This window comes from Rhinolophus sinicus, chromosome 17, assembly GCF_057876585.1.
Source record: "Rhinolophus sinicus isolate RSI-liver-muscle chromosome 17, RSI-T2T, whole genome shotgun sequence".
Classification (NCBI taxonomy): Eukaryota; Metazoa; Chordata; class Mammalia; order Chiroptera; family Rhinolophidae; genus Rhinolophus; species Rhinolophus sinicus.
Window position 1 is genome coordinate 166,029,220 of NC_142517.1, and position 26,684 is coordinate 166,055,903.

The 26,684-nt window shown below is 37.0% G+C and overlaps 1 protein-coding gene across 4 annotated transcripts; it reads left to right on the forward strand.

Annotated features, from left to right (window-relative positions):
• The first annotated feature begins 1,616 nt into the window (after positions 1 to 1,616).
• Positions 1,617 to 25,289, forward strand: PLEKHA3 (pleckstrin homology domain containing A3). 4 transcript variants are annotated; one of them, XM_074338690.2, is made up of 9 exons: positions 1,641 to 2,054; positions 2,245 to 2,330; positions 5,470 to 5,586; positions 11,019 to 11,174; positions 13,296 to 13,432; positions 14,930 to 15,094; positions 17,717 to 17,760; positions 19,278 to 19,393; positions 22,454 to 25,289. In XM_074338690.2, the coding sequence occupies exons 3-9, from the start codon at positions 5,565 to 5,567 to the stop codon at positions 22,579 to 22,581; spliced, it is 768 nt and encodes a 255-aa protein (XP_074194791.1). In that variant the 5' UTR covers positions 1,641 to 2,054; positions 2,245 to 2,330; positions 5,470 to 5,564; the 3' UTR covers positions 22,582 to 25,289. The 4 variants fall into 4 exon arrangements, with proteins under 4 accessions (XP_088650810.1, XP_019594891.1, XP_074194791.1 ...); XM_019739334.3 differs by having other exon boundaries at positions 2,245 to 2,297; XM_088794684.1 differs by lacking the exon at positions 2,245 to 2,330 and having other exon boundaries at positions 1,617 to 2,054; positions 14,930 to 15,119.
• The last annotated feature ends 1,395 nt before the right edge of the window (positions 25,290 to 26,684 follow it).

A 26,684-nucleotide genomic window follows, 5' to 3' on the forward strand; every position in this document is an offset into this window, starting at 1 on the left:
TTATACATAGGGGGATATGTTCCAAGGCACCCCCAGTGGATGCCTGAAACCAGGACACTAATGAACCCTCTATATACTTATTTTTTTCTATGTATACATACCTATGATAGAGTCTAATTTATAAATAAGGCACAATAAGAGATTAACAATAACAACTGATAACAAAACAGAACAATTATAACAATAGACTATAATAAAAGTTACGTGAATGTGATCTCTCTCTCTCTCAAAATACTGTACCGTGCCACAGCAAGGATGCTCTGGACAGAGGGATGATTCCTGTTTTGGCAGGAGGGAGCAGGACAGCAGCTCTCAGGCTACTCAGAGCCCGGCACAATTTAAAACTTCTTGTTTATTTCTGGAATTTTCCATTTAATATTTTCAAATGTGGTTGCCCTCAGATAACTGAAAATGCGGAAAGTGGAGACCAAACTACTGAAAAACAAAGGGGAGACTACTATAATTAAGATAATTGGGCATTTTGTTCCAATCTCACAGCCAATACACAGTAGGGATTTGATTAAGTTCTGACACAAAGCCAGCTTTACCCCCTCAACATTTTAGAATGAAAAACTTCCAAACAAACAGAAAAATTGAATTTTTATTACCCCCTCATCATGGTCTTATACCCACCACTTGGATCATATCAACACTTAACATTTGATTTATTACATATCCATCTATCCTTGTCTCTAGCAATCCATCAATTTACCTTATTTCCAAGCAAATACCCAAAAGACTTCTTACACAAACCAGAAAGGCTGAAGGCCTGGGTTGAGTTCTGGAAGAGGAGGTGTTATTCTACCTTAGTGATGCTAAGAAAAGCCACAGCTCTGAGCTTGCTATATCTGCTTTGCTTAAAGCTTGCAAAATTCCATAAATCTGAAAATTGTCAACTCTGTAAGATGATTGTTTCCCAACAGGATTATTAAAAATCATAAAAGTTAGAGGAAAGCCCCCATTTTTAGAATAAAATAAACTCCAAAGTTTGGTTCCATGTTTTATATTCTAAATGCAGTTGTGACTATCTAAGGTTGTTAGCCGGATGATTCCTTGGAGCCCCTAGCAATTCCTGGCCGGAGGATTTTCAGTGGCACACTGCCTTCCTAAGAGATAATTTATTGGATCCCTGAATGTGAGGAGGATACAAAGGAACACAAAGTCTTTTATTTTCTTGGGGTGGGGAGTGGGGGTGGAGTGAAACACCGGAAAGAACCTCAGGCTCCGTTATAGGAAAACCCAGGAGGCCTAAGTCACCGCCCCCCGGACAAGTGCGCCGGCAGATAGTGCTCGGGTGGGTCCAGGGGCTGTGCGCACAGCAGGGTCCCAGCCTGCCGGTTCTGGGCCGAGAGGCTTCGGCCCTGGGGGGACGGTCAATCCGGGTCTCAGCAGCTGGGGGGCGGATGGGGAGCCCCGGGGCCTCCAGTAGAGGGCCTGAGGGAAGGTGAGAGCTGCCCAGCGCCCAGGCCAGGAGGCTGAGGGTGCCCCGCGCCGGCACGCCCTCTTTCAGTCTCCAGCACCGCGGTGGGGCAGCAGGCCGCGCTGTCTCCTTCAGCCGCGCGGCCGGGGAGGGGTTTCCCGGGACAAGCCGGCCCCTTTCATCCAGGAAGTGAAAGCGACGTCGGGGTCAATGAAAACAAACGGGGAACCCGGGGGGGAAGGAAGGCAGGCGAGGAGGAGGGAACTCCGGGGCGCGGGAGGGAGCTGCGGGGCAGCGGAAACGCGAGCAGGAGGCCGGCCGCGGTTACACTTTTGTTGCCGCCGCCGCCGAGGCTCGCCGGGGAATGTCTGAGCCCGCGCCGCGTGGTCCTCGAGCTCCACGGGGCTGCCGCCGTTCCGGCCTCTAAGGGCCGCCACGTACCAACGGCGCGCGCGGGCTAAGGAAGACTTGGTGCCGGCTGGGGGCGCCCGGGGAGGGGCCCGGCGGGCCGGGCGGGGCTGCCCAGGCTCCGCGCTTACCCCATCACCGCGGCCCGCGCAGGCCAGGAGGATGCGCGGCGCCGGGCTCTGAAGCATGGAGGGGGTTCTGTACAAGTGGACCAACTATCTCACAGGTATGAGGGTTCGGATGCTTGTAGGGTTCGGGGGCAGCTAGGAGAGGGCTTGGGCGGGCGTCAGCGGGAAGTCTGCGGAGAAGGCAGGTCGGGCTCCGCCTCCCTCCGCTTGGCCTGCGGTGAGCCTCACAGCGAGCGAATCGGCTCTATTTGGTTCCTGGGCTTAATCTCTTTCTCTGTCCCTTTTTAGAGCCCGTCTGGCTTCTGCAAGGGGACAGTTCAAGACTGCGCACCTTCCTGAAGGTGGGAGGTGCACCTGACCACTTCTTTGCCCGTGTAATTAATACTTCTGTTTCCCTTTGTAGCTTCCCGAACAATTCCCACTCGACAAGAAATCTTTTTATTTCCTTAGTAGTGCAGTTTATTTTAACAGTTGTCTTGTTGAAGCTGTTCCTAGATAATATTCTCTTAGGGATTGGTTGTCATTGAGGTAGCCGCGTGCTTTGGAACTCAGGTGTGTGAGAAACGGTGGAAGAAAGTGCAATGCACAGAAGTGGAGTAGGCAAGTCAGTTTCAACCATGAAGTGAATGGGTTGGAAGGAAGAACTCCACAGAGCTAGGTTTTTTGTAGAAATGAGACCAGCAGGGAAGGGCCCTTTTCCATGACACAAACAACCTGGTTTATTAAGAGTGTTAAATCTGAGTTCTAATCGCATCTCTGCCGTCAACCAACGGTAAGGACAAGTCACCTATTCTCTCAGGATCTCAATCTGATAAGACCAGCGTGATCAACTGGTTTATCCTGGAAGTGCCTTCCACTTCAGAATTCTATGATCTCCTTAGTACGTAATTGTAGGATACACTCACTCAACTTATGTACATCCGACCTTGTGCAAAATCTGCACATAAATACTTGGAGGCATGAGCACTGAGCTACAGTTGCCTCTGTGTTTTTTATTAGTTGCAATGCTAAAGCCAGATTTATAGCAGCAAATGCTTTGACATTTATGATGCACAGATGCTTTATTTTGTTCGCACTTCGATGGTAAACAATTTGTTTCTATAAATGATATGTTTTAACAGGTAATGTTTAAAAAAATTAGGGAATCTTTTTTAGTAAGCATTTTCATTTGGGCAATTGTGAGAACAGTTATACTGTTTAGTTGAGATATTGTATTAACTTTAAGACAGTAGTTTCTATGCTTTGAGATGCAAATATTTATAAGCACAGTGTCTTGGGAGGTCTTTTTGAAGAAACCACTTATGCATAGCCCAGAGCAATGTGAGATTACTGAGATGAGTCATAATTTATTTCTGGATTGAAATACAGTCTTGGTGGCTTTCTTTCTCATCTCCTGTGGTACTGTGAGCACCAGCTGGGTGAATATTTAACCAAATGTGCTTAAGATTTTAGTCTTTGCAGAGCATTTAAGTTAACTGCTAGTATGCAATGTAGAAGCTTGATGAAGTCTTTTGTTTGGAAAAATTCCATTTTCAAAATTTAAATTTGACTCAGTGGCATGCTGATTATTAATTTTAGTTCATCTTAGGACAGAACGATGAGCAACTGTTCACACTAAGTGATCTTTAAGGAATCTTCCAGTTTGATGACAGTGTTCTTTGAGAATGTTTTGTAAAGAAGAAAGATTTTGTGCTTTTTAAAAAAAATTTAAAAGAAGAGGGAATACCTATGAGTTTTTCACAGATATGTGTTTTATAACTGTGAATCAATTAGAGATTGTTTTATTATTTCTTCAAAAAGGTGTGTAGAGATAATTAACAGTCTTAATTAATTAACCATGGTCACCTTTTTAGTTGCTACAAATTCTAAATGAATTATTTTGCTCAATATTTGTTTTAAAGAGAGATTGAATCACAGTAACGCAGGCTTCAAAAATCAAACGACCTGGAAGAGTGTGTTTTCACACACTGTTTATAATTTGTTTGCCAAGATGAATTAGTTTTTGGAAAGAATGTTTTCGTCGTTTCTGTATATGTTCAATACAATATAATCTCATGGATAGACTGCATATCTATACTCTCATGGATAACATGTAGTATCTTACTTTTTTGGTATTTGGTCATTCATTCTATAAGTCACTTGAGGAATACATTTTTTTAGCACCTGTTATGTGCCATGCACCATTCTAGGTGTTAGGAATGCAGTGATGAATAAGAAAATGTTCACGTATTAAAATAACTTACCTTCAAATTTGCTAGGCCTCATTAGGGAATATAGTGTTTCGTAAAAAGAATTTTTCAAGCGTCTGAAACTTGTTTGTGGATATCCATCTCTCTGAACTGTATTATGACATTCATTCTCTTCTGGCATTTAATCTTTTTGTGATGACTCAGCATTGTCATTTCAAAAATGTTACAGGTAAAGTCTTTTGGATTGGTAAGTCCTGGGTCTGTGTCAGGATGTAAGAATGATTCCCTCATCTGTCACTGTCTTGGTACTATTTGGCCCTGGAAAAACGGAGTTGATTAATCATATAGCAGGCTGTGTCTAAAAAGATGAGGCCGAATTGTGATTTAATAATCACAGAAAGGACACGGACAGTCACAAAGCCTCCAGCATGGCCGCTGTGTTACTAATCAGTGAACTGTTGTAAATTAGTAGCGTACTCAATAAGATTTCAGGGAACACTGAGTTTGGCTTGCAAGAGCAGGAACTGAGCTCTGAGGAAAGCCATCTTCCTCATCCCCAGTTCTGCTGTAGAGACCAGTCTGTGACAGTTGCGCTCAGTCACTGAATAAATACTAATTAAGTGAATGATTGCAGTTTCTAGCACTTCTGGCTGTGCAGAGCTGTGCAGCAGCAGAGCAAGGAGAGACGGGTGGTCGGAAACCCATGCTCTCACCACAGGGTTTGCAGCTTCTGTGTAAGACTGGAACTCATTCAGTGCTCACTGTTGCAAGGGAGTTTGCTTAGGAAACATTTATAAGAGAGGGGAAGGTCCCATTGCAGAATTAGAGGGTTGGGTGGCACCAGAGAGGTCATCTTGTTCCATCCACTCACTTCAGAGACTGAGCTTTTTGATAGTTACTGAAATGAAAACATTTGCCCTAGGTTATCCAACTAAAGAATAGTAGTAGAGCTGGGGCTAGAATCCATGTCTTCTGTTGCATCATAACCCAACTCTGTTCCCTTTTAGAAAAAGGGGGCAGTTATGTTGTATCTTATGTAGGGCTGTTACTGAGGGTGGGTCTTACGGGTTGTTAATGAGAATGTTGTCAGCCAGAATAAAGGTACTACTCCCCATATTTATGCTGGTCTAGAGATATCCCCAGAAATCTCTCCTGACAAAGTAGAGATGGATGTAAAAACATTTTGGGTAAGGCTTGGTAATTAAAAAATTGTCAGAATGTTATTTTAGACCCAAGAATAACATGGATGGTAAGTTTTGAGTTCAGTTTTCTATGTGATGAAAGTAATTTCTTATTAATCTTTTGTTGTTTATGATCTTTGTAGGTTGGCAGCCTCGATGGTTTGTTTTAGATAATGGAATCTTGTCCTACTATGATTCACAAGATGATGTTTGCAAAGGGAGCAAAGGAAGTATAAAGATGGCAGTTTGTGAAATTAAAGGTGAGTGAATATACGGAATTAGAGAAGTTTGAAGTTAGGTAAGTAAAAGTGTTCTTCAGCATACCCCAAAAAGAGGAAAAAAGCATTTCTAACCAAGTAAGGATCTTCTAATACCATTTATTTCCTTAGCACTCAGGAGTGTCACTTGCCATTGTTAAACACAGTTTTTGATATTTCTCTCTCTATAAATATACTCTGAGTTGAATTTCAAAGTATTAGTGCTAGTCTTCCAATTTGGACTTGAAAAGCGATATCTGTGAATACCACTTAAAAGTTCATGCTTAAGTATTCTCTTTCATTCTCATAGAAAAGTATTAGAAAGTTTGGGAGCTGAACTCTAAAGATGCTTTAGAGGTTTTTCATAAAGTATGAAGTCAGAGTCATAAACTGGTTCTTTGCTGAATTGGAGATAAGCTCTTCTGGGTGATAGAGATGTTTTCGTTCTTTTTGGATGGTCTTGAGAGTTTTGAGGAGTACTGGTCAGGAATATTGTAGGAAGCCCCGCTATTGGATTTTGTCTTATGTTTTTCCCATGATTTAGACTGGGGTTATGGGTCTCAGAGAGGAAGATCACAAAGGTAAACTGCCATTTTCATTACATCATATCAAGAATCCATAGATTCAACATGACATAGTTTCACTCAACTCTTGATGTTAACCTTGACCACGACTGGGCTGACGCAGTGTTTTGTCAGATTTCTAGATTGTAAAGTTACCCCCCTCCTCCCTTTCCATACTGTGCACTTTCTGAATGGTAGACATAAAGCAATAAGTCATGCTGTAATTTATATGAAGGAAGGTTTCATGGACCATTGATTCATTTGTATGCATGGTTGGGGTGTGTGGGGTGGAGGAAGGTAGGTAGGAGAGATCAGGCAAAATGATAATGAAAAGTACTGAATTCTTCAGGGAGAATTGAAGAAAAAATTAAAGCTCTAGAGTAGTGAATATTAAACTCCTAGAGGGAGTCATGGCTATATAAGATAAAGAAACTTCAGCCTGGTATATTGTTACTTGTATGTTCCCTGAGATACATGATTTAGTTGTTTTTATATTTTTTTTATTTTTATAAATCAGACAAGAAAAGCACATTCAAAGCATGAGTTTTAGTGTTTTATTTAAAAGTGATGGTTTTATCTTATTGGCTTCCCTAGATTTGATTCCAAATGACATTTGATGAAATCAGAAATCAAACTACATTCAATGTTCAAAGATTTGCAAACCTTGCGGATTTTAAAAGACTGTTAGTGACAGAATTCTAAGGCAATTCCAAACATTTTTAAGTCATGAAAGCATTTTTGTTACTGTTTTTTTTTTTTGTTTAAAGTAGTCATTTCATTAAAGAATAACACACTCATAGAAAAGGGCACAAATCTTAAGTATTCACTTTGAAAAATGTTTGCAAAGTGAACACGCTTGTATAACTACCACCCAGATCAAGAATTAGGATATTATCAGTATCCTACATGCTGGGATATTATGCCTCTTCGGCCACTAATCCCTCTGAAAGGTAACCATTAATCTGACTTTCATCACCACATATAAGTATTACCTGCTTTTGAACATTTTACAAATGGAATAAATCAGTATTTTCTTTTGTGTCTGGCTTCTTTCACTCAACAGTATGTTTATGAATTTCATCCATGTTCAGTCATTCTTGTAGTTTGTGTAGTATATGTAGTATGTTCATTGTGTGACTATCCCACGATTTGGATAGCCATTCTAGTATTAATGCATGTTTTTTCCCTCCATTTTGGTACAATAATAAATAAAGCTGCCATAAACATCCTTATATATTTGTTTTGTTATACATATACAGAGGGTGCCCAAAAAATGTATACACATTTTAAGAAAGGAAAAAACTGTATGAAAATTGTAATACTCAATATATACCGATAACAAAAGATGAATACAAGTCATGTATATACATTTTTTTGACACCCCCGGTATATGCATTTTTGTTCAATATATATGTAGAACTACAGTGGAATTGCTGAATCAGCTTTAACAGATATTAAAGAAGAAATTATTCTTGACACTGGTTAAAATAATAAGGCAAACTGTTAGGTATAGGCACTATTTTTTTTTTAAAGATTTTTTTGTATTGGGGAAGGGGTACAGGACTTTATTGGGGAACAGTGTGTACTTCCAGGACTTTTTCCCAAGTCAAGTTATTGTTCTTTCAATCTTAGGTGTGAAAGATGCAGTTCAGCTTCAAGTTGTCCTTTCAGTCTTAGTTGTGGAGGGCGCAGCTCAGCTCCAGGTCCAGTTGCCGTTTTCTAGTTGCAGGGGGGCAGCCCACCATCCCTTGCGGGAGTTGAACCGGCAACCTTGTGGTTGAGAGGACGCACTCCAACCAACTGAGCCATCCGGGAGCTCAGCGGCAGCTCAGCTCAAGGTGCCGCGTTCAATCTTAGTTGCAGAGGGTGCTGCCCACCATCCCTTGTGGGACTCGAGGAGTTGAACTGGCAACCTTGTGGTTGAGATCCCACTGGACCATGTGGGAATCGAACCGGTAACCTTCAGAGTTAGGAGCATGGAGCTCTAACTGCTTGCGGCTCAGGTATAGGCACTATTGCAGTGGGGTTCTGCAGTAGGGTAGAGAGATTGGGCTCAACTGTGACTATAACAAGGAAAAGTGAGAATTTATAGCCAAGGAAACAGAGAGGGAGAAATAGGTGGATGGAAAATTACTAAGAGTAAATTTCAGGGCTAAAGGGGGATTCTGGTCAAACTAACCTAGCAGGATTCTTAAAGGCAGGCCAGGGTGATCAGGTACTATAATACCTGGGGCATGGTAGGGAGGAGGAATTTGGTCAGATATCCAGCGCGATCACATATTGAGAGTGGGAGATTCTGACTAAACTGACTTGTCAGGATTTTTGCTAAAATTGGGCTCAGCAAGGACAGAGATGGAAGTCCAAGTTTAGGCCTAGTCAAGCAGAGGGCTCAGAGGAGCCTGACTGAAGTTTGATCAAGGAAAGAATTGTCACAGATAATATCAAACTGTTTACCTAAGTGGTTGTAGCGGTTTATTTTTCAACTAGCAGAGTATGACAGATACTTTGCATCCTTGCCAAAACTTGGTTCATTTAAGATTTTGAATATTTCTAGTGTATAGTGATATCTCATGGTGGTTTAAACGTGCATTTCTTTAATAACTAATGATTTTGAGGGTTTTTTCCCCAGATATTAATTAGCCATTTGGACATCTTCTTTTGAAGTCCCTTATCAATTTTTTAGCCTAATTTCTAAATTGGGCTAGCTTTCACATTGATTTGTAGGAGTTCTTGATACAGTCTGAATGATATTTTTGTATCGCAAAGGTATCCTCCCACCCTATATTTGCATTTTCATTCTGTTAATGGTATCTTTTGATGAACACAAGTTCTTAATTTCAGTGAAATCCAGTGTGTCGATTTTTTTTATTAGAACTTTTTGTATCCCACTTAAGAAATCTTCTGTTACCTTCTTGAATGTTAATTGCTTTACCCTTTATATTTAGGACTATATTAGGTCTGTGTTTGGCTTAAAATTTATTTTTATACATGGTTTCAGGGGTCAAGATTCATTTTTTTCCCCCACCTGGATATCCAGTTGACAGAGCAGCAATTAATTAAAAAGAATAACCTTTCACCCACACACTCACTGTAAGGACATCTTTGTCACAAAGCTATATGTGTGGGTCTTTTTCTAGACTGTCTTTTGTTATATGGGCCTGTTTTTCTATCTTTGTGCCAATATCACACAGTCTTAATTTCTTTAGTTTTATACTTTTTAGTATCAGATAGTCTAAGTCTTCTAACTTTGTTCTTTTTCAGGATTATCTTGGCTATTATTGGCCTTTTGCGTTTCCTTATACATTTTAGAATCTGCTTGTAAATTTCCACAAATATTTGCCAGAATTTTGTTTGGAATTGCATTGAATCTGTACATCAACTTGGGGAGGATTGTATTCTTGATAATATTGAATCTTCTGATCCATTAGCGTGGTATATTCCTATATTCAATTAGGTCTTTAATTTCTCTCAGTAATGTTTTGCAGTTTTATGTGTAGGGGTCTTGTCCATTTTTCCTAGGAACTTGGTCTTTTGAAAGCATTGTTCTTAAGTTTGTTGCCTTCTCAGGTGATTACTTTGGAGGTGACAGCTCATGCTGATCCATAAATTATGGTATGTTTAAAAATGAGTCATTGTATTTTAGTTCTGTCTTATAGAAACATCACTGGAAATTAGAGCATTGTTTTCTTTTAAGGTAGCTATTGGTGCTTTTACTAGTATTAGCAAGTAGCAAAAAAAAGTTACTCTTGGAGCTTTGGGATTTCAGTAGTTTTTATCTTAGCCTAGAAATCTTTTGCACCCATCGTTGGTCGTTTGTGCATTCATGAATATCATTACTTTTTTATACAACACAAGGCTCCATTTAGACCTGTCTCCTGATATCCTCAGTACATAATACTTTTTCATCTAGAACTTTTCTCGTGCAGTTTTACTGTTTCAGATTTAAACAAATCCTGCTGTCATCTAATCCCTCTTCTTGAGGCCTTTTTTATTTTCTGCGTTTTCTTAGCTTTCTCTCATTATAATTCCACATGAAGTCTCTGTACCAAAGAGTTCAACATTTAGGTGTTTTGATTATTTTTAGTATGTCAATTTGTTTTCTCTGTTACATTCCCACCTCTATTAGAGCAAAGACTCCTTTGTGCTCCTGCTTTTATTTCCCCTGCTTCCCCAACCTCACTGCTCTGAGTTGAGTAAAGCCTTATTGATTAATGACAATGTGACACAAATTTAGTCTTACAATAAAAATTTAGGACTGGCTCAGTGTAATTCCTGATTAGCTCTCTTTTGTCAGAGTATCAAGAGGTGGGGTGGTGTGTAGGAGAGGAGGAGGCGGATGGAGGGGAAGAGGAGAAGGTCTCCAAAATGCTCCTGCCTTACAGGTGATTTGATATGCGCATTAGTGGAGGACTATTTTCTAATGGAAGGTGGCTGTAGTTATCTATGACTGTTCTTTGTCTACATGCTAGGCACTGTCCTAGGCTTCAGAGATACCAAAGCACAGACTCTGCTTTTGAAGAAATCAGTGAAAACTGAGTGATACGTGTAATTATGCATGTTTATTTAAGGTGGAACGGTTAGCCCCAAGGGAGGGACTTCTTAGTTCTCACTTCTCAGTAGTTAATTTGTTACTGTTTTCTCTTTTACATGCCACCACCACTTTGGTAAGTCTGCCAGCCAGGGTAGATGTGAGAGTGGTGGTTTGGAAGGTGCCACTAGGTAGCCCCTTAGGGAGCAGCACTGCCTGCATCTTGAATCGTAGTTGGTTGTTTGAAGTGTCTGAAACATCTAGTACTATGTAAGAGTGCTGATTTCATTCTCCCTAACTTACTTAAGTCCGTGACTGTATTTCTCCTTTGTTTATCATCCTAGTCCATTCAGCAGACAACACAAGAATGGAATTAATCATTCCAGGAGAACAGCATTTCTACATGAAGGCTGTGAATGCAGCTGAAAGACAGAGGTGGCTGGTTGCTCTGGGGAGCTCCAAAGCCTGTTTGACTGATACTAGGACTAAAAAAGAAAAAGGTAATTGCAGATTTTTCCGGTGTGGTGAGAATGTTTTCTTAAATATAAATGTACATTGTCATGTTCACTTACAGTAATCTATCCCAAAGAAATAATCAGAAATATAGAAAAAGGTTTACGTACATAGATGTTCATCATAGTGAAAAAAGATTGTAAACAATGCAAAAGTTTAAATTTAGGGGAATGGTTCAGTAAAAGATTTAGTGCTTATTATGTAGCCAGTAAAATGTTTACATGGAATTTTAATGATGTGAGAAAATTCCCAAGGTTAAATAATTGAAAAAGCAAGACTCAAAATTATGTATGTATTCATTGGATAGCTTAGGAAAGAGATACAAGAATTGATCAAGCTGTTACCTTTAGAAAGGGAATTTGTGGAGACTCACTTTTCACTGTATACCCTTTGACTGTACCTTTTGACTTTATTGTGTACATATATTGCCAGTTCAAAAGGACTAAATAAAAATCAAAAGCAAATAATTTATGGTATTAATTCAATTTTATGCAGATATAATGTGAAAATAACAGTATTTAGATCTTGGTAGTGAGATTGCAATTGATTTTTCTTTTCTATATATTTTTTTGATTTTCCAAAATTTTTTGTATACTTTTATACTGATACTACTTTTATAATTAAAAACAATAGAAATTATCTAAGTTAGTGAAAGCAATTAATTATGGGTATTGGAAAATGAAGGCTAAATGTTGAATTTGTAACAATTTTCAAATATATGAAAGTACGTCATGGATAGACTATGGCTAAGGGTAGGGTGAGAAGGAATGGATATTCATAGTAGCCGAAAGGTAGAAACAACCCAATGTCTATAGACAGATGAATGGATAAACATAGTACAGTATATAGGTACAATGGAATATTATTCAGCCTTAAGAAGGAAGGAAATTCTGACACATGCTAGAACATGGATGAATCTTGAAGATACAACGCTAATGAAATAAGCCAGTCACAAAAGGACAAAGATTATATGATGCCACTTAATATGGGGTACCTAAAGTAGTCAGACTCATAGAAACAGCAAGTACTGGCTTCCAGGGCCTAGGAGAGGGGAGAAGGAGGAGTTAGTGTTTAATGTGTACAAAGTTTGTGTTGGGGAAGATAAAAAAAGTTCTGGAAATGGACAGTAGTAATAATGGTTGTATGATAACATGAATGCACCTAATACCACCGAACTGTATACTTCAAAATGGTTAAAATGGTAATATATTTTACTATGGTTAAAAAGAAGGAATGGACTTAATTGTGGGTAGAAATTAATTTTGGTTTTTGGTTAGATGGCCAGGTAGAGCTGCTTTGGTCCACGCTGACTAGGGTGGCTGTGTGGCTAGTACCACAGCCGTGCCACTCCCTCAGGGAAGATGGAGGAACACCAGGATCTGCTATGTATTTTTTTCTCCTCTTCCTCCTGCTTACACCTCTAGTGTAGAAGGTATTGGCAAGTGAGTTGCTGAGATCAAGGCTGGATGTTTAGTCTGTCTGGAGATCTTGAAGAAAAGAAAGTAAGCTGTTAATTAAAAAATTCTGAAAATGAAGCTATGAAAGGAACAGAAGAAAATAAATGAGTATTTATATGCAATAGTTTTAACTACATATAAATTAAAAACTTCTGTATGCCAAAATATACAATAAAGAAAACTGAAAGAACTGACATATCTTGAAATGTATTCACAGTGTGTAGGACAAATGAAAGATTGCTAAATTTAGTACATAAGAACTTTTATAAATTATCAATTTATATATTATTAAGAGAAAACTCAAACATCAGAACTGGAAAAATGTGTTAAGAGCAAAAAAAGTCCAATTCACAAAAGACGAAATATAAGTACTTTTCAAATGAAAAATGAGTAATGGAAATATCAGTGGTCATCACTCTGCCTGTGGAGATTAAGCTGTCCAAACTTCATGTCAGACGTATGACTGCCAATTTTTTTCTATTTATCTGAAGAGAAGGTGTTTGTTTTCTTAGGGCCCTTGTATCCTATTTCCAAGGTCTCACACCTCTTAAGCTATAGGTTTTATATAATTTTTAAAAATTATTCCATATGTTGTTTTGCCCCCAAAATATGAAAATGATCTAACTGAATGGTTATGTATGTTCCTTTCAGAAATAAATGAAACCAGTGAATCTCTAAAAACCAAAATGTCTGAACTTCGCCTCTACTGTGACCTCCTAATGCAGCAAGTTCATACGATCCAAGAATTTGTTCACCATGATGAGAATCATTCATCTCCCAGCATAGAGGTATAACAAAGATGATCCTTTTGTGTCTGGTTAGGCTTTACTGTACACTGGTGGGTGAGGTTCTTCCCATAAGATGACAGAGAAGCATTTTCAAAATGAGTTATTTTCAGCTATTCTGAGCTCTCCCAACTGTAGACTCTCTGGAAATCTGTTAAGTTCTTGTAGCACATTTCTCTAGGGAACAAAGGCCTATCTTTGCAGCCAGTTGTTAATTAGGTGGTTGGAGTAGGGAAGAAGCATTCCAGGATTTGTTTTCCAGGATGACTACTCAAATTCATTGGACAACAGCTATTCTCTTTCTTGTGTAATAAAGTTGTAGCTTAATTACTGAGAGGTGATAGCTTTATGAAATAAAAGTAGTATTCGCAGAACAGTGATGTAGGAATCAAAACTAAGATTTGTAGGACCTGGCTATGGATTAGGCTTACTCTTTCTGATAAAGTAGGACCAATGAGCCCTCTGCTGTCCAGCTGAAAGGCCAGCATGGTTCCCAGTCCCCTTTGCTGAACTTGGGAGAAGTAGGACAAGAAATCTTCCTACCTCTCCTGTAGCCTTCTCCTGTTGGGGAGGAATCTTGTGTGAGATAGGTCACGTTTGGTTGTAGGTACATTAAACCCTAAGGCCACATACTGTGTCACCACAAGCTCTCTGGAGGTAGGTGCCCTCACATTTGCTCCAGCAGCTCAGGAAGAGTATCAGGGACCCAGGCTTCTTCCACGTTTCCACTCTGCCATTCTTGCTGTGTTGGGTTTTTTTCCTCCTCATACCCAATGAGTCAAGGTGACGGCCAAAGCCACACACAAGCAGGAAGCAGTGGGGTGGGTAGCCAGGGTGGAGAGAGGCTACCTCAAGTTGCTGTCCTTAGCTTTTATCATGGAACAAAAATCCCAGAAACTTCCCAGCAGACTACTCATCATCTTTTTTGTCTGGGTCAATGGAAACTAGGACAAATGAGTACTTGATAAAGGGTCATGGAATAGCCATGACTGGCTTAAACCAGTCTGTATTCATCGCCCAAGGTCAGGGTGCTTTCCTGTCATTAAAAAAAAAATAAAAAAAAAATGGAGTTTTTATTCTACCAAGAAAGAAATGGGAGGCTGGGCCTGGGGTAGATGTGGATTGTGCCTGCCACTAAGTAACTCTACAGGTGTTTCACTGCTGTGATCACCTTTGGAATTCTGATAGTTAGAAAATTACCATTTAGGTTAGGTTTGTCAAAGATAAGTTTTGTACACAGTTTTGCAATATATTTGGTTTAAATGCAAAACTTATTTTTTTTTGGAATCTAATTTCATACATTGTTTACCTGAGAGACATAATTCTTATTCATGTGTTGCTTTAATTTTCTAAGGTAGTGTATTTTAAATAAATTTGAACATAACCTAGTAAGGGGTCCCGTCCGTTGGAGATAGTGTTTCACTACTTGATTATAAGGTGGTGCATGATTCCATATAGTTGTGTGTGAGTCTGTTCAATTCTTTGTGTGTAATTTTTCAGAACATGAATGAAGCCTCTTCTCTACTTAGTGCCACATGTAATACATTCATCACAACGCTTGAAGAATGTGTGAAGATAGCGAATGCCAAGTTTAAACCTGAGATGTTTCAGCTGTCTCATCCGGATCCCTTAGTTTCTCCTGTGTCACCTTCTCCTGTTCAAATGGTTGGAACAACTTGTTTTTCTTCCAGTAATATTGCATGTTTCTTTTTGTTGTTGTTTTGTTTTTATTTTTTAAGGGTGGCATATGGCAGTGGGAGGGAAATAGTCAACAGGTTGAATTTGTTTTGCATGTACTCATATTCTGTATTGGAGCCTCTCATCTGGTACACTCAGCATGTGTCAGGGTCCTGATACCCTCTCCTCAGAGGGACTGTGCCATTTACCTGTGTGCCAGGAAAATATAATCTTCTATGGGTGCCATGACACAAAAAAGGTGGGGGAGAACTGTTCTATTTGGTGAAAATGTCACAATGGGGTAATGTTTTACCCACAATGGGATAAAATAAGCAAATATTTACAGAAGTTGTAAGGGATTTGAAACAGCATGTTACAGAGGAAACAGTGTTTTGTAGTCCGCATGTGGATTTGAACCCTCCCTGTAGGCAAGTTTCTTAATCTCTGGACCTCATTTTTTCCCTATAAAATCAAGTTTTCTACCTCAGAGGGTCATTCAAAGGATCTGGCCTGTTTAATGTTAGGTGCTTAATGTTACTTTCTTACTTTCTGATCACTGAACAAGTATTGTTTTTTGCAGGGTGGGTGGGGGGTGGGGGGAAGGGTAGCAGATTTGTTGTCCTTTTCAAGCTAATAAATTTACTCTAGCATTCTGTGTCGGGAACTGGGAGGTGAGATAAGGTTTGATGAGTCTACATTTTTTTCATCAAACTGTTTTCAGGAGCCCTTCCATAGAAGAAAGAATGCCACCTGGCTACTATTCTAAGCAGTTACTGAAAATGTATTTGTTAGAAGAAAGGGTACAGCTCATTCCTAGGTTCTCGTACCCACCCCAGCAAATTTAGTTTAAAATAATGTTTAGTAAACATTATTACCTAAATTTATATTTAGATTATTGTTTTTTAATCAGTGTATGGCGGACTGAGATAAATATAGCATGAAAATTAGGTTTATGGCCAGATTAGTTTGGGAAGCGCTAGGTTAACGTAACCAGATTCTCTGCCATCTCTGTTATGCCTCTGTAATGCTAAAGTACATTATGACTCTCTGAGAAGGAGAGGTGGTGTGCAGTGTTTCTGAAATTTATTTGACTTTTAAACCCTTTTTATTTTTTAATAACATCTCACAGGACTGTGGTGTTCAATGTTGACGATGTTGCTCTTTAGAACAATTGTAGACATACTGTGAAATGTTAAATAGACATATAGCTGGGGGAAAGAAGATTTGTTGAGATGGATATATAATACTATGTTCCTGAGACTGATGTGCAAGGGTTACACTGTGTTTTTTTTTAAAGGTATACTTTATAGAGTCAAATACAGTAAAAAGACAAATCTGCCTTGTTTTTGCTTTGAACTTATGAGGAAAATGCCTTCTGTTACAAATGCTCTAGAGTCCAGAGAGGTCATATATGTGTTTTATGTATAAGAAACAATAATAACTGTCACTTTAAAACCTTTTCTCAGTATAAACATTATAGAAAATCCAATAACTTAATCTAAGAACTATTAGAGGCTGCTTATTTTTACTCGCTATGCCATTTTCCTTCGTACATAAAGCAAATTGTGGCTTATGGTAATTAGTTCTGGAGACAGATAACTTGGAAAGTAAGGTTAGACAGTCTTCATAGGAAAATCCTTTTTTAAAAACAAATAACATGAGTAAATGAAAAATAAAGCCGAAACACTTGAGAATTCCAAAATTAACCTGATCGTTATAATCATTTTATGTAGTTATTTTCATTGTATCCCACTTAAAATTAACTTGCATTCAATTATATTTCAAATCATCATAGAAGTTCAAACAACAGTAATTTTGATCCACAGATTGAGTGAAATTGTAGCGGGGATGTCCCTGAACTACAAATTGGCTGGATCATAACTGTTAATGTTTCAACTGGGGTTTCTCAGAGCATCTGGGAGCTCTTGTTACAAATGTGGAAAGCATTTACATAATACAAATGTTAGACTTGCACTTGTAAGAATCTTGACCCCTGTATAGAAAAGCAACCATCCTTAGCCTTTAGTATGTACTTTTTCTGCTACCGTGTTAAATATTGATAATTTGTTTTACTTACTGGCTCTTTATATATTTTTGGTGAATTAGTTGGATCTTCCTAAATTATGTTTAATATTTGTCATATTTATTAATGTTCTTAATCAAATTTTACTTATATTTTAAATATATATTTTAGAAGTCTGTTTGAGGTGTAGGATTCTTCTTCTGAGTTCTTTAAAGACTTGAATTATTCATGCCATCTTCCATGAAAACCACACTTTAGAGCATCTGTGTAACAGTTACCTGAATAATGAATGGTAAAGAGAAGCTTTGCTACCAGACTCTATTCCTGCCCTGAGAGAGAGAGAGAGAGAGAGAGAGAGAGAGAGAGAGAGAGAGAGAGAGAGAGAGAGAGGTTTTCGATATGTTGTTGAGAAAGATTCCGATTAATGGTTATTAGGGAGAAAGCTTGACATTGTGCTAATGTTACTTGAGTCTAAAAAATAAATTTTTTGGCCAGCATTTTTTCTCTGAATAAAGATGATAATATTCTAAAACTGCTTTATTCTACTTGACATATGAATTGTGCTCATTTTCTTTTTAAATTTCTAGATGAAGCGTTCTGTCAGCCACCCTGGTTCTTGCAGTTCAGAGAGGTAAAATAACCTTTTATTTTGACCAAGTTTCTCAAAATTATATCTACCTTCTTTGGGCCTTTAACATAAATTGGTGTGGAATATAAACTCTGTAAGGGCAGAGTCTGTTTCTGATTTGCTTAGCATTTTTATCTCTTAGTGCTTAGTGTGGGGCCTGGCCCCAGTAGGTAGTCAATAAAGAAAAAAATGAGTGAATAAATTAACCAGCAAGGTAAGCACCTTGCACCCTATTGTACCTTTTTTAGATGTTTGAAATTATATCAAATGATGGTAAATAGAAATCTATTTTTGATGTATCATGGCTCCAAAGCTTAGGTTTGTTTTACTACAGCTTTTTATAGCATCATATATTCATACCGAGCTATTGTTTTATTAGAAGCTAAAGATCTCATTGAAAAAAGAGAAAAAAACAATTGATATTTTAAAGTATCATCAACAGAATTTACCTTCTGGATAGATCTTGCTATTATCTCAGGCTATTAAAGTATTATTGATATTGGTAGGTGATATTCTTTTAAGTTGCTATGGTTTTCTTATTTGGTACTTTGGAAAGTAATGAAATTATAGTGACATTAGTCTTTATTTCTCTACATTAAGAATAAATGCTAACTGAGCCCTTACTGTGTTGTCACCTTTTTTCTCTCTCTGATGATTATACAATCTTGGATTGAACTATCATGTGCTCAGAGTAGTCCAGTAATGTTATGTATCCAACCCTATCACTGAATGAAGAGTTCACCAGCTGAATTTTCCAGAAAAATAGAAGCGTGATCCCTTTGATAAAATTTTATTTTTATGATAAAAATTTTTCTGCTCTGTGTTTTATTCTTTCTGTCTTATTAAATACAGTATAATAAGAATTTTAAAATTTTGTTTTCTTCTTGATGAATCAAGGTTGTCATTAAGAACATTGATGTTGGATTTTCATACAATGGTAGCCAAGATGCTGTTGAGTGATGGTGATTAGTTTCTATGTTGAATTTTTTAGATTGGTTTTTCTAGTTTTCTGATTTTCTAGACTGATTTTTAAAACAGTTTTTGAAAACTATTTTTTCAAAAATAGTTTTGCCATCTTTATCTGTCTTGCTGCTCTCAGAAGTAGACCTTTAGCATATTTCCAAACTACCTGCCCATCCCCTTCACTCGGCTGTTTTCACAACTAGATATGTGCAGTTGTGAAATTGGTAACTTTTAGTTCTCAAACATTTGTTAACCATCTGATGTGTCTACTGTCTAGCTAGATCCTCCTCTATGAAAGAAATTGCTTCTTCTTTATTGCACCCTTTTTCCATTTAGTTTGGTTCAGAGGCCATAGTCTCCAGGTTACCAGCTAGGTTCTAAATGATTTGACATACTTGTGGCTTGACCTCTGAACAAGTAGAATATTACCAAAATATTTGGGCATAAAAATAACTCCTCTCTCAGTTAAAGAGAAGTAATTTAAAACTCCAAATAAGTTGAGGGCATTTTCATTTGTTTAAGGCCATACAATTTAATGTTTTTAATTTAATTTTCAGGAGCAGCCACTCTATGAAAGAACCAGTGTCTACACTTCACCGACTCTCCCAGCGACGCCGAAGAACCTACTCAGATACAGACTCTTGTAATGATATCCCTCTTGAAGACCCAGATAGTAAGTTAGAGGGGTCTGTCTCTCTCTTTGGCCTATTCAGCAAAATTGCTGAAATGAAGGATACTGACAAGTGAACACTGTACTTGATCCTTGGATTAATTCCTTAATTTGGAGCTAAGCAAACAGTACGTAATCAACAGAAGCTCATTTATCCTCTTACAAACACCTTGTTATTAATAAAGAAGTGCTGAATATCTCTTTGTAAATAGTGTATCTCAGGCATATATTTAATACCAAAATCTTTTACTCCCACTATATTTTAGTATTCACTTAATAATTTTCTACTCCCACTACATGTACATTTAAAAACATTTTAGAAGAAAAAATAAATTGTGGGTAGGGCAAGTTCTGAATTCTAAGAAAAAAATAAGAAACAAGAAAATGAAAAATAAAGGCAAGTTCTAGGTTCAAAGAAACAAAATCAGCATTGTTACTTAAATAATTTGAAATGGCCAAGGAAGATTATTTTTTCTGGTGGTGATAGTGAATTATAGTATCTAGTTAGACAGTTGAGACCATGATTTCCAGGGAACAGAAATATGGTCTTATTATTACAACTTTTGCTTTTCAAAGTCTTCACTATTGCCCGTGAAGCATGTGGGATAGAAATTACATACAGTTCTGAATTAAGTAACAGATTGTGTTCCAAGAGTTTATTTATAAGTCAGTTGTGTGGAACACAGATTTTATTTCCCTTATGGAAACGACATGACAAATGGTTAGATTCTTTTGGTTGCCTAGAAGATCGCAGCTAATTCATAGTATGACTAACGTGGGACAAAACAGTGGTGTTGGATTTCTAGTGTTTGAATATATTGAGAACATTGATTAAGATAGAGTTGTTTTGCTTACGAGATTACACAGCTTTATTTAGAGGAGAATGTAGAGTTCATGAAGATGATGGAGATTCTAAAAAGGACTGCTTGCCATTTTCAGATCTTTAGAAGTTGATATCTTTTTTTTATGCCCATTTTTGTTATAGAACCAATAACCTATTCATTGATAATAGAGCATTACTGTGTCCTCATTACCATTTTGAATTTAAGTTGGGACAATGGGTAAAGAAATGAAAGGAAAGGGGTGAGGATGGAAAGGGGAAGGGAGAAACAAACTTTACTGGGTCAATTTAGTAAAATTTGGAAGAGATGAGGAAAGAGAAAGAGGGTTAAAGAGGTAGGTGTGGGGGGAAACTGTTACCTGAGGCAGGTATTGTATACATTCTAATTTACCTTATTCTTTTGGCGTTTTACACATGACCCTTAATCCAGAGCTCAGGAAAGAGTTCTGTTTGCTGCCTTGTACTTGTCCTAGATGCCACTTCTTTTTTTCTTTAAGGGGAACATTTTTATTTTATTAGTTTCAGGTGTACAAAACAATGGAATAGTTAGACATTTACACTCCTCACAAAGTGATAACCTTCCTCCCCCAATCTATTACCCCTTTGACATCTTATATAGCTGTTACAATTCCATCGACTCTATTCCCTGTGCTGTACTCCGCATCCTGTGACTATATATACATATATAGTCACAGGTGTACAGCGCAGTGATCAGGCATCTACACAGTCCATGAAATGGTCTCCCTAATAAGACAAGTGGCCATCTGGCCCCTTACAAAATCTTTACATTATTGATATTCTCCAAACTGTCTTTCATATTCTCCGTGGCAATCTTGTGACTGCTAATTTGTGCTTCCTAATCTCTTTACCTTTCCCCCATCCCCACCCCCTCCCATATAGCAACCATCAGTTTTTTCTCTATATTTCTGAGACTATTTCTGTTTAGTTTGCTCATTTATTCTGTTCTTTAGATTACACATGTTAGTGAGATCACATGGTATTTGCCTTTTCCGTCTGATGTATTTCACTTAGCATGATGTTCTCTATATCCATAAGGGGAACATTTTCATTTGTGGTAGCTAAATTAATTTTTTTTTAAACCTAGCCATTTTCCTTAGCTCTCTTCTGTTTTAGGCACTGTGGTCCTGAATTTTTGAAGACAGTTTTCACATTAGATCTAAGTGTAAAATGCCTTATTTCATTTTGTATTCCCCAATTTAGCTGTTAAGGCATGTAACACAATTAGTCATACATACGTGCAGTCACACCCACACACACACACATGCATACATATTTATATACATACAAATATCTTAATACTCTAGAACTTTTAAAATTGATAACTGTAGGCTAGGTCAGAATTTTTATCCTTAGATTACCTTCTGCTTATTCTCAAGTTTAGTGTCTCAGTTAGTTGACAAAGCCGAGACTGAATCAGTGCTCTTTCTTAGAAAGTACATGTTTTGCAATTGAAAATCTTAGTTGAAAGTCTTTATCCCAAAATATTCTTTTCCTTGACAGATACAGCTGCTCCAATTTTTTATTAACTAGACTTTAAAAATATATAATAATAGTAAATGTTCATGTTAAATTCAGATATATACCTGTGAAAGTGCAACTGCCTTGGAATAGGAGCATGCCAATGTATTTAGCTGTGTTCACTTGTTCCTACAGTGATAGTTTTGTGAGTTGCATTCCAGTTGGAAATATGGGATGTTTCAGTGTGAGGTACCTTGACAGCTTTGCTCAGAAAGTCTAGTGATGAAAAGAGCAAGACCTGAATTAGTCCTAGTCCCGTTACAAATTGTGTGATCTTGCATTAGGCATGTGACCTTTTTTGGGTCTTGGTTTCTTTGCATAGAAAGCAAGGAGGATACTAAATAGCATTAAAATGATGAGGCTGAAAGAGCAATAGGTAATTATGAAAGACTAAATTCAATTCAGCAAATATTTATTGACTCCCATTATGTGCCAACCATGGTTCTAGCAATGAACAAAATACTATTTCTACTTTAGGTAGTTTCATATTTTATCTCATAAACTGAAGTGTCTCCTTATGACTGCCAATAGTAGAAAAGTTAGTTTTCTTTCCTATCAACAAACAATCAAAAAATTAGCAGGAAGCTAAAGGAATTTCATGTCTCTGAATAGGAAACTTAAAATGTTCTTTCAACAGAGAATTGGAGTTAATATTGATAGGATGTTTAACCTTTTCTTAATAGGACCTGTTCACTGTTCAAGAAATACACTTAATGGAGATTTGGCATCAGCAACCATTCCTGAAGAAAGTAGATTTATGGCCAAAAAAAAATCTGAATTGGAAGATCCTCTTCCATCCTTCTCTTCCTGAGGAAACAGAAGTGTCCAACTTCCTCTAAGTATTGCTATGCAAAAGCTGCTGTAATTAAACTATGTTATAGGGAGTAGTTTTTCCCTTACGATTTCTCTGCACTTTATAAAATATTGTAAAACAAACAAACAAAAAACCCCCCACATACCTTTGAAGTGTATTTTATCTTTATATAGTTTATTTGCAAGAGTATTTTCCTAATAACTTCACAGTATGAATGTGCATCTTTTTTTCTTTTTAAACAAATGATGGTGTAACATTTTGACATCCATAAGAACAAATGTAGATATTTTTCTAAAAAACTGTGAGGGACTGATGGCTTATTCAGTGTGTATTGTAGCTTATAAACATGAAATCTTATAAACAAGGTTTCAGTTTGACAGAAGTGTGACATATGTAACTTGTGCCATGGACCAAATGGTCACTTTATCCCAGCTGAAAATGAGTTATGATAGCAGCTTGATGGTGACTGTACTGTATTCCTTTAAGCAAAAAGGAAACATTTGATATTCTAAATATTTTTAGCCCAAATACCATGACTTTGAGGATTTTTACAAACCAGACTATGCTGTCCTTCATATGTGAAGTTGACACTACTGATTTGTCAATACCAAATGTTGGGTTAAAGTATTTAATTTTTATTTATTTATTTTTCTGTTGAATCAAAAAATGACCTACCAAATTTAAGATGGGTATACATTGTTATTTACACTGTTCTAGAAAAGAGATTAATACTGTAGTGACCTTGCTCACTTCTACCAGAGAAATAAACGACTTTCAATGGAAGAGGATTTTAGTGACTTTTTTCCCCTAAAATAGACATTAAGCTGCTGTTGTAAGGTATTATTAATGTTTGCAGCTCTTTAGAATATCTAGAGACATTTTTTATTTATGAGTATTTATACAAGAAAGGATTTCTGTTAAGGTGACTGCTTTATATCACTTGAGAATGGCATTATTTAATTAAAGAACAAATAGCATATTTTGGTAGTGCTTGTCCATACTTATTATCAGTGTTTGCCTTGTAAACTGTTTTTTTAAATTCACTTTGGCGTGACACTTTTGTCCAAGGTCCTGGATGAGGAGCACTTTTAAACAAATTGGTTTGGTGTTTTTAAGTTAATCGTGTTTAATAAATACGTGGTTTTTGCATTCAAACTCAACATATAATACATTGTATTTTTTACATTTATTGGTATTCTTTCTAATCTTTATCAAGTGCTAATAGTATTCTTTATTGCTTGATTTTGTTTGTATATTCAGACCTCATAGTGAATACACAAATGAGGCATAGTTTTAGTTTTGTTGCCTATGCGCTTAGAATAGTGTAGCCTATTTCACTTTAATTTTCTCTTGTAAGTTTATGTGGGAATTTTTTTAAGAGTCGATATTGGTATTTACTAAAATAAATCTAATAATAAGCTTTGTCTCTTAAGTTTAAATTGGACATATACAATCTGTAATCATTAATATACATTTAGATAAACTGTATGCTACTTAAAGAAATTGTGATTTTTAAATAGCACACAGGTCATTAGACTATATTAAGTGGAATCTTTTTCATATGTTGTACTTCATATGTGTAATTTGAGAAAAAAGTTTGATAACGTAGTAAGTTGTCATATTGAGTGAGTAATCATATATATTTTTTTTTTTTTGTGGTAGTAAGAACTTGAATAAGTGATAAGACCATGAAGGTCAAGGTGCTACTGATAAGTTTTTCTGGAAGTTTTGGTTTTTTTTAACTGATAGGTTTATAATGAAAACACTATAACAAGGTTTTGAACTCATAGAAAATCTATTCTATTGCTTTATTCAAAAAGCTAAGTTCCTGAACAGTTTTCTATAAATATTTTTTAAAGCAAAATGAAATCATTTTTGGTTCATATCATTTTTCCCCTCTTGAAACAGGTGCTTTGAACAGGTCTGCTATATTCCTAAGTATGGAGCCACTTTTTTTCCCTTAGGAACAATGTATTTATGAAATCGTTTTTTTGAGGGGATATAAATGTATCTTGAATTACATCTAGGTTTTGAACTGTGAATGGGTCGCATGAAGCAACCTATAAAGCTTTGGGGAAACTTGCATTTTGAGGAACCCTTTCAAATGTGCTTGACTTTTATGAATTTTAAGAAAAAGATGAGCCAAATAAGAGCAATTATGTAAGGATTTTAGCTTGCTAGGATTTTTTATAATGTATAATTATTGGTTGTTTTGTTTTGTCTAGGCCATGGGATTATTGAGAAATTTGGAGACTTCTTGGTATATCAGTGATCATCTAAGCAAAACCAATGCTTGCTTTTCTTTCTCTGTTGTATGGGAATTGCAGACCTCTGTGATTAAAGTGACTTTGATGAGAATTCTTTTGTAAGTGGACCAAATTTGAACTTTGTTATATTACACTGAATTATTGCATTATCTTTAATCAGGACAAGTCCAGAAATGGATGCTGTTGCTTAAACTTAAATTCCAAGGCAGGAGATAAAGTATCTTCAGTTCTACAGTCACCATGAAAACTTTGACCCTGAATTGTAGTTTTTGCATTATTACATTTAATGTTTAGAAATTACCACAAGATCTCAGGAAATATATCCTTATAATATATTGATATTATACTATTGTTTATTAGTATTAATCATTAATTATTATAAATCATCCTTTGAACTCGACCAGTTCTTTACATCTTTCATTAAATGAAGTAACTCTGTGTCTGTCTTTTGAGCCTTGTTATTGCCACTTGGTGCAGAGGGAGTGTCCTGGCCTTGAAAGGAAGCCTGGTTAGGCTGCAGGAGCTCCTTTGCAGAGGTCTCTCTTTTAAGAGCCTGGTGGTTGAACGTAAATTGTAGCTGGTAGATAGGGCTCCTTTTCATGTCTTTCCAGTTCCCCAGTCCTCCTTTCTTTGAATTCATACTGAATTTTTAAGTTTCAGTTTTTTTAATTTAGCTTTATTTTTACTAAAGTAATTCATGCACATAGCTGAAAACAATCAAAGAGAGCTAAGAAGGCTTACAATGAAAAGGAAGTAGCTTTCCTTCCCCCAGCTTAGCACCCCAGAGACAAACACCTTCAGCTCTTAGTGGTTGGTTCTAGTATTTACCTTCTTATTTAAAAATAGTTATATTACTTTTTCTTGACTTACCAATTTCAGAAATTATTTTTGAATTCCTTTTATGGCAGGAGGATTTACTTTTCTTATATTCCTACCTCCCCTGTCCCTCTCAATAGAGATTAATCACAACTTTGTGTTAACCAGTAGATAACAAAGTTCACTGATGAACCCAGTGGTCAACTATCATTGCCTTTCTACTGGACTCTTATTTTTTCAAGAATAATTGCCTGATTTTAAAATGTGATTAGTTTCTTTATGTACTGATCACAATGATTACCCGAAGGCTTAAATGCTCAAAACAACCTTTTTTCCATAGCCCTTCACCTTCTGCCATCAGGACCATTGCTCTCCAGGCCTTTGTAGTCAGTGCTCATTCTATGACCCTCTTTTTTAGTCTCTGTTGTATCTCCTGTTAATTGGATCCTATGACTTCCTCTTTCTTGATTCAGTGCCCTTCTTTTGCCAAAGTGTAGCCACCACCCAAAACTTCTAGGAAAAAGTGCATGAGAAGTAAAGATTTTGAGACTTTATAGTTCTGAAAATGTCTACTCTTGGTTGATTGGTAGTTTGGAGTCGATGTTGAAAATAATTTTCCCTCAGAATTTTAAAGGCCGTGCTCCATTGTCTTATAGCATTTGTTATTCCTGTGAAAATTCTGATACTGTTCTTTTACATAGTACCTGTTTTTGCACTCTGGAAGCTTTTAGTAACTTCTTTTTACCCCCAACATTTCATGATGATATGGTGGTCTTCATTTATATATGTGAATGAGTGCTCGACTTGCTGCAGTCTGTCAATTTGTAGACTTGTCTACTTCAATTCTGGGAAATTTTTTGTGTTATCTTTTTGGTAATTTTCTCTTCTCTATTCTCTCTATCCTATATTTCTAGAATTCCTGTTGTTTGAATGTTGGACCTCCTGGTTGATCCTCTAATTTTAAAAATCTTTCCTCTCCAGTTGCTCCACAAGTTGTATTGTATTTGTTATCTTTGT